This window comes from Anser cygnoides, chromosome 5, assembly GCF_040182565.1.
Source record: "Anser cygnoides isolate HZ-2024a breed goose chromosome 5, Taihu_goose_T2T_genome, whole genome shotgun sequence".
NCBI classification, from domain to species: domain Eukaryota; kingdom Metazoa; phylum Chordata; class Aves; order Anseriformes; family Anatidae; genus Anser; species Anser cygnoides.
The window spans coordinates 63,711,930-63,725,813 of NC_089877.1; the positions used below are offsets into that span (position 1 = coordinate 63,711,930).

General features: G+C 66.5%; 2 protein-coding genes across 3 annotated transcripts; both read right to left on the reverse strand.

Annotated features, from left to right (window-relative positions):
- Window positions 1-1,043: 1,043 nt before the first annotated feature.
- LOC106044017 (prostaglandin E2 receptor EP2 subtype) lies at window positions 1,044-5,270 on the reverse strand. 2 transcript variants are annotated; one of them, XM_048066278.2, is made up of 3 exons: window positions 4,360-5,270; window positions 3,402-3,645; window positions 1,044-2,590 (listed from the first exon to the last, which is right to left on the reverse strand). In XM_048066278.2, the coding sequence occupies exons 1-3, from the start codon at window positions 5,209-5,211 to the stop codon at window positions 1,968-1,970; spliced, it is 1,719 nt and encodes a 572-aa protein (XP_047922235.2). In that variant the 5' UTR covers window positions 5,212-5,270; the 3' UTR covers window positions 1,044-1,967. The 2 variants fall into 2 exon arrangements, with proteins under 2 accessions (XP_047922235.2, XP_013049272.2); XM_013193818.3 differs by lacking the exon at window positions 3,402-3,645 and having other exon boundaries at window positions 2,212-2,590; window positions 4,360-5,268.
- A 3,165-nt stretch (window positions 5,271-8,435) lies between these two features.
- On the reverse strand, window positions 8,436-12,550 carry LOC125183063 (prostaglandin D2 receptor-like). The gene is made up of 2 exons (XM_066998638.1): window positions 11,638-12,550; window positions 8,436-10,267 (listed from the first exon to the last, which is right to left on the reverse strand). The coding sequence occupies exons 1-2, from the start codon at window positions 12,469-12,471 to the stop codon at window positions 10,001-10,003; spliced, it is 1,101 nt and encodes a 366-aa protein (XP_066854739.1). The 5' UTR covers window positions 12,472-12,550; the 3' UTR covers window positions 8,436-10,000.
- Window positions 12,551-13,884: the final 1,334 nt, after the last annotated feature.

Sequence of the window (13,884 nt, forward strand, 5' to 3'; positions counted from 1 at the left end):
AAAAAACGAGCGGGCAGCAATTAGTGGTCAGCAGCCGGGCTGGTGGCTGGCAGAGCCCAGCCTGCGGCGAGAATGGGACGTGTCCCGTCCCGTCCCGTCCCGTCCCGTCCCGTCTGTCCCCACGGATAACCCTGGGAACCTGTGGTCTCGTCCCCCCGCTACCGCACGCCTCAGGGGGGATGCAGCCCCCCCAGCCCCTGCAAAGCTTTGGGTTTTTCCATCCTTCACATGCCCGGCAGCTTTTCCTGCTGCTTTGGGATTAAGCAACCGGTCCCGAAATTCCAGCGTGAGCGACCGTGTCACGACCAGCCGGGCAAACCAGCACGAGGACTCGCGGCCGTTCCCAGAGGGTTTCGGCTCCTCCTCAAGGCCCCCCACCCTGGGACACCGGGGGCTGTGCCGAGCCCCCCGGCCCTGCCCTTTGCTGCGGCTGTGGGCACGGGTGGGGAAAAATATGGGGGGGGGGGCAACACGTGTGGGCAGCGGGGAGAAGCCTCGTGAATCCGGAAACCCAGGGCTTTAATTAGCTAATTGCACGAGCGAGGAGCCAGCGCATGGAGCTAGCAGCTGGGGGACGGGCAGCCCGTGCTCACCCCCCCCAAAACCCCCCCCCCAAATCCCCCCCCCCCAGCCGCAGGAGCCGCCAGCAACCCATCTGCGGGCCTTGAGCAATAGCATCCCCACGCCTGACATCTGCCCACACGCATTTCGGAGGCCAGTAAACTTCCTGTGGATATTGGCTGGCTGACAGACGTGACATAGATCCTGCCCTTTTTTTAGCCGTTGCGTTGGGCGTTTTGTTTCTTTTTTTTTTTTTTTTTTTTCCTGGTGTTTTGATAACAGGTAGGAGCCTTGTCAGCCCCTCTCCCTGGCTTTGGGACCCAGGCGCCTGGGTGACGGTGAGACTCCCCACACCCCGGGTTGTTCTCCCTGTTTGGGGGGGATGCGGGCACGTCTCCCCTCTCAGCCCCTCTCTTCCCCCGTACCGGAGGGGGGGGGGGGTTGCGGCCTCAGCACAAACTCACCACCACGACGCAGCCGGCTCCTCGGGATGCCATTTATTACGGGAGGGTTTTCGCACGGCCGACACGGACGAAAGCTCCGAATCTTTGCGCGTTTGGGCTTTTTGAGCGGAGCTGCAGCTCTCGGGCAGGCAAGGCGCTCCACCTGCAGTAGCACGAAGACGCCACGGCCGGGGGATGCTGCAGCTCCCCAGCGGCAGCGGGACAAGCACGAGGACAAGCCCGGCGGCGGCTCGGAGGGTGGCGGTGCCACCGGGCAGGCCGGGTCCCCCCTTGGGGAAGGCAGCGGGGGTCTGGTGCTCCTTGCCCTGGTGGGACCCACGAGGATGAGCCCTCCTCCTTCACACCAACCCCAAACCCATCGGTGGCATCGCCCTGGGCATGGGCGAGATGCGTGGCTGCGACCAAAACCTCCTGCTCCGAGCCAGGCTCTGTATTGCCGCAGGACAAAGAAAGCTCCTTGCAAAATGGGAGCTGGGAGAGGCCCCGCGGTTCCCTATGCCATGGCAGCACACAGAAAGGCCAAAGCTCAGTTTCTTTCTGCCCGGCGCGCCCTCGGACACGCTGGGCTGGCACCGACCGGAGCCTAAAATTGCTGGGAGCTGGGGGGGGGGGGGGGGACAAATAGACACGGACACACAGAGCTACACCCCATAAAGTGCTTTTCCTTGGGCAAGCAGGCTGCCAGACAAAGGGGAAAGAAAGAAGAGGGGCAAAAGCTTCTTCCTCCCCTGCATAGCAGCTGCCTCCTCTCCTGCCTGGTCCCCGGGTGCCTGCGGCCAGGGCTGAGCCAGCCGCCCCTACAGGACCCGCGCCTCCACGAGCAGACCCCGGGGACACGGCTTGGGAGGACATTGGCAGAAGGCACACGGGCTGTGCCCCATTTCCCCAGCAGTCCCATCCCGGGGGATGCGGGTGGAAGGGGCAGGAGGTGGCTGGAGATGCTCAAAGCCCCATAAACGGCCCCTTTGGCCAGCCCGCTGCCATGCACGCGGCGGCTGCGGTGTCCCAGCAAGTCACCCCACGATTCAGCCCCTCTCTGATGTGTCCGAATGCGGCGTGCATCCATCGCAGGGCAGGAATGGCCCTGTCTCGTGGCAGTGGTGACATCCAGGTGCTCCGGTCCCATCCCACAGCGAGCGCTTTCTGCCCTGTGGGACACTGCACCGGCTTCGCGCAGCTCCCCGGACACGCGGCGGCACCGGGCGCAGCCCCGTCCCACCCTACAGCGGGGACGTCTCTCAGGGGCCATAAAACTTCAGTAACACCTGCGAGGGCTGCACCGCACCCCAGCCAGCCCAGCCTGGCAACGTCTCCTGGCGGATCTACTGCCCGCTGGGGTCCAGCCTCGTCTCCAGTTTCGTCTTTGCGGGGGACGGGGTGTGCACGTCCTGGCTGCCGGGGGACAGCTGGCAGCACAGCACCGAGCGCAGGACCCGCAGCACCGGCGGCCGCAGGATGGCGAAGACCCAAGGGTCGAGGATGGGGTTGATGGAGAGGAACCTCAGCGCCAGGAGATCCCAGTCGTAGTTCTTGCCCTTGCTGAACTTGTTCATGTAGGCGCAGACCTGCAAAAGAACAACGGGGGGGGGGAAATAACGCCGGGCCTGCTCTCCCGGGGGCCACGTACAGCGCGCTTTCTGCTTCCACCGGCTTAAACGAATTTCCTGCAAATGAGAGCCAGGTCTGCGCCCAGCGAGGCTTCGCCGAGCCCAAATGCAATTAAGCCGGCGGCTGGTTAAGGGCGCGGCGAGCGGTGCGCAGGTCTCGCCGGGAGAACCTGCGGCTGCACGGGATGGGTAAAGGCACGGGACGCATCGGGTGCGGGGCGCTGGGCCGCCCCGGTGCGGTGCTTCCTGGCGTGTGCCGACTCATAGCGGCTTACGGGGCTTCCTGGAAGGGTGACTCAGCACGCCTTACTCACCCCATCGCCACCCCCTCGCTCCCACGCCGCGGGGATGCTCAGATGGGGACCCGGGGGCACGGGGGGGGGGGGGTGCGAGCGTCCCCGCTGCGCCCGGGGTCCGCCGGGTACCGCTCGGGGACGGCAGCGCTTGCCGGCCTGCCCCCGGCTCGGGGATTTTTTTTGGGGGGGGAAGGGTTCGTGGCTCTGTGGGCTGGCAGCGTCTGGGTTCGCGTGCTGCTCCTCGGAGGGTGGGTGCTGTGGGCCAGAGGAGAAAGTGTCACGCCCGGGAGGCAGCGTTTGGCGGCTCCGTTTGAGACGATGCCAAAGCGCTGCCCAAACGCAAAGCCACGTGGGAGCCGGGCAATGGGAAAGGAAAAGCCGCCGCGTTTCGGGACACGGCTAAGAGCTGCCACCACGGGGCCCATGGGATCCCCATCAGCGGCACTTTCCCACCCCGCCTGTCCTGAGCAGACCCGGCCAAAGGGTCCCGCTGCCTAACGACCGCGGCATCCAGAGCTGGGCTCCTCCAGGCCGCCGGGAGAGCCGCCCGGCACGCGTGGGCCCATTGACGGGAGCTCTCAGGATGTTGAGTCTGGTTCCTGGGATGCTTGCGAGCTCCCGGACATCGCCGCTTTGTCTTTTCTCTCTCTTAAAACCCAGACAGCCTGGCTTGGCTACAGGCTGCGGTCGTTTTCTCTTCCCTCGGGACTCTTCCTTCTGTGAGCGCAAAAGGGAAGGTAGCGTCCATTTAAGTCCACGAGCACAAAATTAGTGCTGGCAGCACGCCCGACCTTAGTGGGGCTCGCTTCTAATGGGAACTGAACAACGGCAAAGGAGCCTCCCATCGCCGCAGGGCTCGCGTACACGGCAAGGCTCCGCGCCTCCCGAGCCGCGGCCGGAGGTGATGGGGAGCACGCGATGCCGCCGGCGGTGAGACGCAGCCCGGAGGGGTGAACAGCAGCCCCCAGGTGAGGAGAGCACAGGGCACTGCGCCTACACGGCCCCGGTACGCGCTGCTTGCCTCCCAGCCCAGCCCAGCGGGGTTTCCTCCATCCCCATCCCCACTTTTCCGTGTCTCGCTCCTCGCCCTGCCACCGCTTGCACCTCCGCGGCGAGCGCACGTGGCCCTTGGGGACGGTGGCCCCAGGGGACATCAGCGTGCCTGGGACACGCGGTGCCACCCCCGCCTGGCCTCGAAGCCTCTGTGGGAGGGGATGGTGGCTGCAGCACTGGGGGTGTGCGGGAGAATCCCTCGTTCCCCGCGAGCATCGTGAATCGCCCGCGGTTTGCGGCAGACCCAAGGTCTCCCGAGCTTTGGGAAGGAGCTCGAATTTTGGGCAGTGGAGGGAGAGGGGAGCCTCACAACAGGAGAGAGAGAAGTAGGGATGCTGGGGAGGGGACTCGGCCCCTGGGAGAGGCCGTGGCACTCACCGTGAAGGGCAGCGAGCAGATGACGAAGGTGATGGTCATGATGGCGAGGAGCAGGAGGTGGTCGATCTCCTCGGCCATGGAGAACATGCACCGCCCGCCGCCCCCCGCCGCCCGGGGCTGCTCCGGCGTGGCCAGCCGGCGGGTCTTCTGCCCCCGGCGGTGCATGCGGGCCAGGTTGCTGATGACGCTGAGGTTGCAGAGCAGCACCGAGAGGATGAGGAGCAGGAGCAGGGTGGCGTAGAGCAGCGAGAAGGTGACGTGCATCCCGGCCGCCTCCGCGCCGCCGGCGTGCCGCCCGTCGTCCAGGTACATCTGGATGAAGCACCAGGTGCCGGGGCAGTACTGCACGTAGCGCCCGAAGCCCACCAGCGGCAGGGAGCAGAAGGCGGCGGCGAAGGTGTAGATGGCGGGCAGGGCCACCGAGCCCGTGCGGGGGCTGAGGAAGCGCTCGTAGAAGTAGGGCCGCCCCAGCGCCAGGCAGCGCTCCAGCGCCATGGCGAAGAGGATGAGCATGGTGGCGAGGCCGAAGAAGCTCATGGCGAAGCCGAAGTAGAGGCAGATGTGCCCACCCCGCGCCAGGGCGGTCAGCGTGAGGTTGCGGTGGTAGGAGGCCAGCACGAAGGGGCTGACCGAGCAGGTGCCCAGCAGGTCGGTGACCACCAGGGCCAGCACCAGGACGTGGAAGAGGGAAGGAGGGCGGGCGCGGGGGGGCCGGCGGCAGCGCAGCAGCAGCCCCAGGGCCAGCAGGTTGCCCAGGAGCCCCGCCGAGAACATCAGGGCGCTCACCAGCGGCCGGGCCCCGGCCACCAGCGCCTCGCCGCGCTCGCACGGCTCCCGGCCCGTCCCGTTCATCGCCGCCGCCCGAATGCGCCTCCGCCGCCCGACCGCACCCCCCGGCCCCCCCCCGCCCCGCTTCGGCCCCGCGGCGCCGCCCCCCCTCCCGGGCCGCCCCGCCCCGGGGCCGGGCCCCAGCCCCGGGGATGCTCCGGGAGTCCCCGGGGGTGCTTTGGGAGCGCCCCCCCCCCCCCCCTCCCCGGGTTGGGGTGCCCGGGTGGCCAAGGGGCGCGCGGGGGCGCGGGGGGTGCCCCCTCTTTCCTACCGAACTGCTGCTCGCCCTGGGGACCCCCCCAGCTGGGGGGGAGCCCAGAGGGGCAGGGGGAAGCCCCCAGCCCTCAGCCTGCCCCGGGGGGGCTCGGCCAGCCCAAGCAGCAGCCCCGGGAAACCTCCCGGTGCCGGTGCCCGCTGGGCGCGCGGGCTGGCGCAGGGAGCCCGGCCGCTGCGTTGCATTTCCCCCGGCACGACCCCGACCCTCTCCCCACTTCGCCCCTTCCCTCGGCCACCGGGCACGGACCCAGCTCAGGCAGGACGCGGGGGCACCCCTTTACCCGTGCCCTAACGGGGGCCTGTCCCCACTCGTGCCCCCCCCCCAAAAAAAAACCCCGTTGAGACACGGCGGCGTTGCTCGGCTCCGGCGTGGGCACGCCGCGCGCTGCCACGCTCGCCTTTTTCACCGTTGCTTTTGTAAAACTCCCTTTGGCAACAGGAAACTTCGTAAAGGAAACACGATCGAAGGCGAGCTCCAGCGGCGGGGTGAGACGCGGTTTGCGACAGCACCTTCGCTTCCGACGCGTGGCTCCCGTTCCTCGGGCTGCTTCTGCTGCTCGCGCGGCCGGAGAGGCTCCTTCGGCGAGCCGTCACCTCCCGGTGACAGGCCACCGCAGCCCTCCACGGCCCCGTGGCTGAGTGCGAGGGATGTGATGGAGGGAAAGAGGTTTTTTTTGTGCCTGTGGGACAGGAAAATGCCCGTCCCGGGACCTCCGCAGCCCCCTGTGGGGCTGATCCCGCTGAGCACCGATGCCCACGGACACGTCCGATGTCGGGAGATGTCCCCCCAGCTTCCCAGGCTGCTGAGGGCTGGATGCGACCCTGCCACGCTCAGCCCCTCCCAAAAAAGCCCACAAAAAGCAGATTAAAACAGTGGCCGGGGCCTAATCCTGGCCTGGTCGGTGTAAGCGGCCCGGGGAGGCTGCGGCGTGCGCCTTACGAGCAGAAGCCCTCCCGCGGGGTGGCTGCCCCGGGGCTCTTGCCAGCCTCCCACTCCTCTCTGGTGTTCGCTATCGCAGCTCAGGAAGGGCTTTTGGCAGGTTCTGGAGCTCATTTTCCTGGCAGCTAATGGAGCCTTAAATACCCATCTGGGGCTTCGGGCTTCTCAACCGACAGTTGCCTCTGAGGGGACGTTTTTGCAGTAATAGGAAAATTGCTGGGCTTTTTTGTTTTTTCCCTCCCTGTTCTGAGCTCAAAACCAGGAACGTGCCACTTGGTACGATCTGTCCATTTCTTGGGAAGTGTTTGTTTTCCCCCTTCTGCTTCCATGTTTATCTCCACGTGTCTCGCGCCTAACAAGGAGCATATGTCTCCCCGAGGGTCGCTGGCATCATTTTCCCCTAAGAGGAGATTTATGGGGGCTGTCCCACTCGGAGAAGAGCTCCGGGCTTGGGGGAGCACTGCGTGAATGTCACGTAAACCCTGGGGCCGGGAGGACGCAGCCCCTGGGGTGCTCTGCCCCGGGACCGTGCTCCATCCGCAGCGGGTTGTTAAATCAGGAGACCCGCGCGGGTGGGTTTCGAGCCTTTTAAATCAAAAGCCCGTCTGTTTAGAAAACCCAGACACTGTTTTCCTTCCAAAGAAAATCCAGACGTTTTCCCAAAGCATTCCCAGCCCCGGCGCTTCTCTGGTGCACCAGTGCTGGAAGCAGCCTGGCTCAGCAGCTGCTCGAAAGCCGGGCTGAGCACCAGCGGGGCAGGTACGTGTCCCTGGGCCCTGGGGAGCGCCAGCACCTGGGTGCACGGGTTAAAAAAAAAAATGCAAACCGCTCACTGGCTCGCGGTGTCGTACAGCCCGCGGGCTGAGCGCCCTGGCTCGGGTGCCTGGCAGCCGCGGCGCTGCAGCCTGCCCAGGCACGCGGCTTCCGACTTCGGGAAGGGCTTAAAAATGCAAGCAGACAATAAAAAAAGGGCCCCGTGCAAGAACTAGGCATGTTGCTGGGAAATGAGCTTTCTGCGAAGCTGCGCCTGGATTTCACGAGCTGAAAAAAAAAAAAATAAATAAATAAAAAATAAATCAGCTGTGCTCAATTTATGTCCGGGCCACAGGGTTAGGTGACGCTGGGGACGTTGACACCAGAGACACCCTGATCGCAGGAGGGGGCAGCTGGCGGTGCCGGAGGGTTGTGTGCAGCTCCAAAAGGAGCATCGCTGGCTCGAGCCACTGCAGCACCTCCTGCTCGCCTCCATTAAGCACCGGATCCGTCCCTTTGCGCCTCGCTGGCACTGCGGCACCCCGGTGCAAAGGGGCCCACCGGGAATTGCTGAGCACCAGTGGGCAGGAGCAGGACAGGCTCAGCCCTGCAACCCTCACCCCTGCAGCCAGCCCCGAGCGTCTTTGCTTTATCGGGACCTGTAGAACCGAACGGCAGGTCTCAGGGATTTATTTATTTATTTTCGGCGCTCGGTCGTGGGAAAGGGCGCTGGGTTTTGACTCCTGAAGCCCCCAGCCGGGCAAGGGCACGCCTCGGGGCACAAAGCAGCGGGGCTGCCGAAGGGGTGGGCTGGAGGGGAGAGCGCAGCCCCCTCCTTGCAGCTTGCCTTGCTCTGCCCCGCTGAGAGCCCAGCCCTGGCTGGGGACGTGCTGCCATCTCTGGAGAAGACAGCAGCACGGCAGCCCCACGGCCCCAAAACGCAGCTGAGTTTCAGATCCCAGTGGTGTGAGGCTTGGCCAGCAGCTGCTGGGGTTCCCCCGCTGTGAGCAGGGACGGGCACCCACAAAAAGCGCCACCGAAGCCAGGAGAGCACACTGAAGTCTCCAGGATCCCCCAGGGAACCCGAGCAGGGAGCAGGGAGCCTCCAGGGATGGGGTCGGGGAGGCAGGGGCAGGGGTTGGGGTCACCCCACCGCCCCGCGAGCCCCCCCAAAACGGGGACATTTCCTTCCTCCGGTGACGAGCGCACGGACGAGCCAGGCAGCGCGGCGCACGCACGCATCACCTAGGGGCTCGGATGGAGTCTGCATCCACGCACCTTAATAAAAACCCTGATTTATTTTAATTTAATTGCTCTCGTTTCGCACTGAGCACAGTCCCAGGTTCTACAGACACGCGGTCAGCACCCGGCTCACAGCACCAGCTCGCAGCCTGCTTCGGCACGCTCTCCGGGAGCGAATCCTGGTGGCGGCACGGCTCGTGCCAGCCCGCTCCCCCCGTCCCGAGCGGTGCGCGGAGCCACACGGCGGGGGCGATGCCAGCCCAGGGGCCGGCAGGAAGGTTTTGCAGAGCTGCTATCCCAGCCGGTGTCCATCCTGCTGCAGAGATCAGTCCGGTGAAAGCCGTGGCGCTGCCTCGGTGCCGCTCCTGAGCACGCAGGGTCCCACGTGCGCCATCTCCGAGTCGGGAACGTCCGAGGAATAGGACACCGATACGCGGACCAACGCTCAGTTCAGTCCTTTTTCTGCAGAAAACCCCGCTGCGGGGCACAGACCGGGGAACCTGCAGGGCCGGGGGTGCCACCTCCAGCAGCGCGCCGCCAGCCTGCCCTTCCCTCCCGCCGGCGGAGCCTGGCGGGTCCCAGAGCCGGAGCACAAGCGATCAGGTCACCTCCAAAAAGCCCCAAGCTATATTTACCCGAGTTGCTTCCTTCAAAAGGAAAATCAGTTTGACAACAAGAGTAAATACCGCGTGAGAACTGGCAGGAACACGGCTACACCTTGCAAGGCTTGGCTAAAGAGAGGGAGAGAAGTATTTGCCCTGTCTCCTCCAAGGACGCTAAGCAGACGGGGACTCGGGTTATCGTATTTTTTTTTTTTTGTCCTAAATGGTCACTCGAGGCAGATGTTAAACAAGCCCCAGTTAATACACGTGGTTGAGGGGAAATGGAGCTTTCATTAAAACGATCTGCTGCTCGCATGCTTGCACCGCTAGGTTATACATCCTGGGCTCTGCTTTTCCTCTCGCTTGCCGCTCTTATTAAGAACGGGTATCGTCATAAATACCGCGTTAAAATAATTACGGCAGGACCGGCAGCCTCCCACGGCACAGCTGGGCGCAAGCGATTCTCCAGAGCAGAGCCACCGCGGGGAAATCACAAGCCCTGAGCCGAGGAGGGGCCGGGGAGCTGCCCCCCGTCCTCCTCCCCGGGGCACCCCGAGGCACCCCGGGGACAGCGCGGGGGCTGTGGCCGGCCCCGGGGACAACCCCGCCGGCTCTCCGGGCATCGTGTGCGGGATGAGGAGATGGAGCAGGGCCCCAAACCACTTTTATTCGAGGGGGGAGGCATGAGTCTCTCCATCCTGTGTGGTCCTGCTGCCTGCCAAAGCGCTGCCCCGGCACCCCGCACCAAACTCCTCGTGCCCCCCCGGAGCCGTGCGCTCCCCAAACTCTGCACCGAGCGCTGCGATATCCGCAGATCCCCGGGAGCAACCCCCCCCCCCGGCCCCGGTTCCTCCCGCGGGTGGCACGCATCCCCGGGGACAGAACAGGGCAGGAACGCCGTGCGGCCCGCCCTGCCGTCACCAACCGGGCACCGTCCCCGCGCTGCTCGGGGCCGAAGGCTCGCTCCTCATCTTCACCAGCTCCCGCGGCCCCGCCGCGCTCAGGGGAAGACGAGCTGCGGGGCGTCCGTCCTGCGCCAGCCCAGCGGGCAAAACCGGCCGTCCCCCTCCGGCCCCGGTCCCTTTAGGGTGGCCCTGCGGGAGCCGAGGCGGCGGCAGAGCCTGCGGACGAACATGCGGAAGACGGAGGTGCGGAAGATGATGAAGACCCAGGGGTCGACGATGGAGTTGACGGAGAGGAAGCGCAGGGCGCTGAGGTCGGCGTTCTCGTTGAAATCGGCCGCGAATGCCCCCATGTACGCCCGGATCTGTCCAAAAGAGGCGGCTTCAGCAAGGCTCCGGCCCCCCGGGGCGCTGTGAGGTTGGGGGGGGGGCAACGAGGGTTCCCACCCTACCCACCTGCGGGACCCCCAGCCCCAGGGAGGATTTGGGGGAGGATTTCAGGGAGGATTTTCCCCAGGTCCAGAGATCCAGTGCGGTTCAAAGGGACCCAGCGCCTCCGGGATGGGACGGGGGGGGGGGGGATTCGGGGGGGGGGGCTACTGAAGGGTGTAACGCAGTGCGCCGACCTCCCTGGGAGCGCGCAGGGTGCGGGGAGATGGTTCAAGGGGTTAAAGCAGTGAAGCGACCCCCCCGCACCTCTGGGACGAGGCGGTGGTGATGGGGGGGGGGTACGAAAAGGGAACTGAAGCACTGACCCGACTGCCCACGGAGCGGGTGGGGGGGTTAATTAAAGGGATTAAGACAATGACCAGAGACCCCTGACACCTCCGGGATGGGGTGGCGGTGATGGGGGGGTTAATTAAAGGGATTAAAACAATGACCCAAGCCCCCTGACAACTCCAGAATGGGGGGGGGGGTGATGGGGGGGGGGGGGGGAGGTTCATTAAAGGAATTAAAGCAATGACCCGAGCCCCCTGACCCCTCTGGGATGGGGGGGTGGTGATGGGGGGGGTAATTAAAGGGCTTAAGGCAATGACCCGAGACCCCTGACACCTCCAGGATGGGGTGGCGGTGATGGGGGGTTAATTAAAGGGATTAAAACAATGACCCAAGCCCCCTGACAACTCCAGAATGGGGGGGGGGGTGATGTGGGGGGGTTATTCAAAGGGATTAAGGCAATGACCCGAGCCCCCTGAAACCTCTGGAATGGGGTGGTGATGATGGGGGGGGGGGGTTAATTAAAGGGATTAAAGCAATAACCTGAGCCCCCCCGCCACCTCCAGGATGGGTCGGTGGCGATGGGGGTGTCATTCCAGGGAGGTCATAGCGATCACCAGACCCATGGGGGGGGTGGGGGATACTTGGGGGGGGGGGCAAAGCAATGACCCGACCCCCCCGACACCTCTGGCGCAGGGCGGTGGCGATGGGGGCGTTATTCCACGGGGGTTAAAGCAAGGAGCTGCCAACCCCTGGGTGCTGCCGGCGGGTGTTTTGGGGGGGGGGGGGGGGGGGGGGGGGTAAACGCAATAACCCACCCCCCCCCCGGACGGGGCGATGGTTAAGGGGGGGCTATTCCAAGGCGGGGGGGGGGGCAAAGCAATAAGCTGACCCTGGGGGGTAGGGTGGTGGGGAGGGGGGGGCACTTGGAGGGGACACAAAGCAACCCGAGGGCGGATTTCACCGCGGGGGGGGGCGGTCAACAACGAGCCTGGAGGAGGGGGGGGGTTGTACTCACGATGAGCGGCAGCGAGCAGACGGTGAAGAGCACGGTCATGAGCCCCAGCAGGACGAGGTGGTCGAGCTCCTCCATGCGGGGGGGGGCGGCGGCGGCCGGGGAGGGGGCGGCGGCCCCGCGGGGGGGCTGCCTGCGGGCCATGCCGTAGAGGTGCCGCATGCTGCTCACGTTGCAGGCGCCGATGGCCAGCACCAGCACCCCCATCAGGCTGGCGTAGAGCACGGGGAAGCCGAGCTGGCCGGCCCCCCCGCCGGCCATGCGGATGAAGCACCAGGTGCCGGGGCAGTACTGCATGGGGACCCCGAAACCCAGCAGCGGGAGCGCGCAGAAGAGCGCGCACAGCCCCGCCGCCGCCGGGGCCAGCGCCGCCCCCAGCCGTCGGGTGAGGTGCCGCCGGTAGAAGTACGGGTGGCCCAGCGACAGCCAGCACTCCAGGGCCATGGCGAGCAGCAGCAGGGTCGGGGCCAGCCCGAAGAAAGCCATGAGGAAGGCGAAGAGCTGGCACAGGGCTCCCGGCTCGCCCTCGGCCCGCCCGCCGGGCGAGCCCAGCTCGCTCAGGCTCCGGTTGTAAGCGTAAGCGGCCAGCACCATGGGGCTGAGCAGGCACTTGCCCAGCAGGTCGGTGACCGCCAGCCCGCTCACCAGCACGTAGAAGGCGGACACCCTCGGCGGGCGACCGCCGGGCGAGCGGGAGCGCCGTCGGTGCTGGCCCAGCAGCAGCAGGGCGAGCACGTTGCCCAAAAGGCCGGCCCCGAACAGCACCGAGCTGGGCACCGCCGACTGCCCGCTCTCGATGAAGCGGCTGCCCCGGCACCGGTAGCCCTCGCTCGCCATCGGGCTGCCGCCCTCGCCTTCCTCCTCCTCCCTCCTCCTCCTCCTCTTCCTCGCCGCCGACTGGCCCGGCCCCGGCGCGGGGAGGGAGGCCCCGGGGGTGGGGGGGGGGGGGCGGCGCGGAGAGGCTTCGGGGCGGCCCCCGGGGCGGCTCCTGCACGGCTGCTGCCCGCCCCGGGGCTGGGGGGGGGGCACGGCGGGGAGACGGGGGGGTGGGGAAGGGGGGGGGCCTGCTGGGGGGGTGGGGAGGGGTCGGGGGGTGAGCTGCTGGGGGGGTGGGGGGGTGGGGAAGTTGGGGGGAGAGCTGCTGGGGGGGCTGAGGGGGGGGAAGGGGTCGGGGATGAGCTCCTGGGGGGGCTGAGGGGTGGAGGGGGTGAGCTTCTGGGGGTCTGGTGGGGTGGGAAGGGGTCGGGGATGAGCTCCCTGAGGGGGAGGCTGAGCTTCTGGGTGGCTGAGGGGGTGAGAAGGGGTCGGGGTTGAGCTTCCTGGAGGTGTGGGTGTTGAGGGAGAGCTTCTAGGAGGGCTGAGGGGGTGGGAAGGGGTCAGGGATGAGCTCCTGGGGGGGCTGAGGGGGTGAGGGGTGAGCTTCTTGGGGGGTCTGAAGGGGTGGGAAGGGTTCAGGGTTGAGCTTCTGGGGGGGCTGGAGGGGTGGGAAGGGGTCGGGGATATGCTCCTGGGGGGGGTTGAGGGGGAGGGGGGGGAGCTTCTGGGTGGCTGAGGGGGTGAGAAGGGGTCGGGGATGAGCTCCTGGGGGGGCTGAGGGGGTGAGGGGTGGAGGGGTTGAGCTCCTGGGGGGGCTGGAGGTGTGGGTAAGTGCGGGGACAAGCTTCTGGGGGGGCTGAGGGGGTGGGAAGGGGTCAAGGATGAGCTTCTGGGGGGGCTGGAGGTGTGGGTGGTGGGGGGGTGAGCTTCTGGGGGGCTGAAGGTGAGGGTAGGGGTCGGGGGTGAGCTTCTGGGGGGGCTGGAGGCGTGGGTAAGTTGGGGGGAGAGCTTCTAGGGGGGCTGAGGGGGGGGAAGGGGTCAGGGATGAGCTTCTGGGGGTCTGAGGGGGTGGGTAGGGGTCAGTAATGAGCCACTAGGGGGGTGGGAAGGGGTCGGGGATGAGCTACTGGGGGGGCTGGGGGTGTGGGTAGGGGCTGGAGATGAGCTCCTGGGGGAGGTTAGGGATGTGGGTAGGGGTCAGGGATGAGCCCCTTGAGGGTCCCGGGGCAGGGGACAGGGGCTGAGCCCCCAGGGGATCACGGACTGTGGGCCCCTGGGGTGATCAGGGCTGTGCCCCCGGTGCAGGGGTAGGTAACGGGGTCGGGACCAAGTCCTTGGAGGGGACTATGGGGTAGGGGGCTGGTGTCGGGCCCAGCTGCTGCACCGGTGTAAAGCAGGCCAGGAATGGGCAGAGTTCCCCACGAGGCCGTTCAC

Coding starts and splice junctions, on each gene's coding strand:
- LOC125183063 (XM_066998638.1), bottom strand. CDS start 12,471: ATGGCGAGCGAGGGCTACCGGTGCCGGGGCAGCCGCTTCATCGAGAGC. Junction 10,268..11,637: donor TCTGCTCGCTGCCGCTCATC/GTGAGTACAACC, acceptor TCTTTTGGACAG/ATCCGGGCGTACATGGGGGC.
- LOC106044017 (XM_048066278.2), bottom strand. CDS start 5,211: ATGAACGGGACGGGCCGGGAGCCGTGCGAGCGCGGCGAGGCGCTGGTG. Junction 3,646..4,359: donor TCTGCTCGCTGCCCTTCACG/GTGAGTGCCACG, acceptor TTGCGCTCACAG/AAGGAAGAGTCCCGAGGGAA. Junction 2,591..3,401: donor CAGCGGGACCCTTTGGCCGG/GTCTGCTCAGGA, acceptor GTTCTTTTGCAG/GTCTGCGCCTACATGAACAA.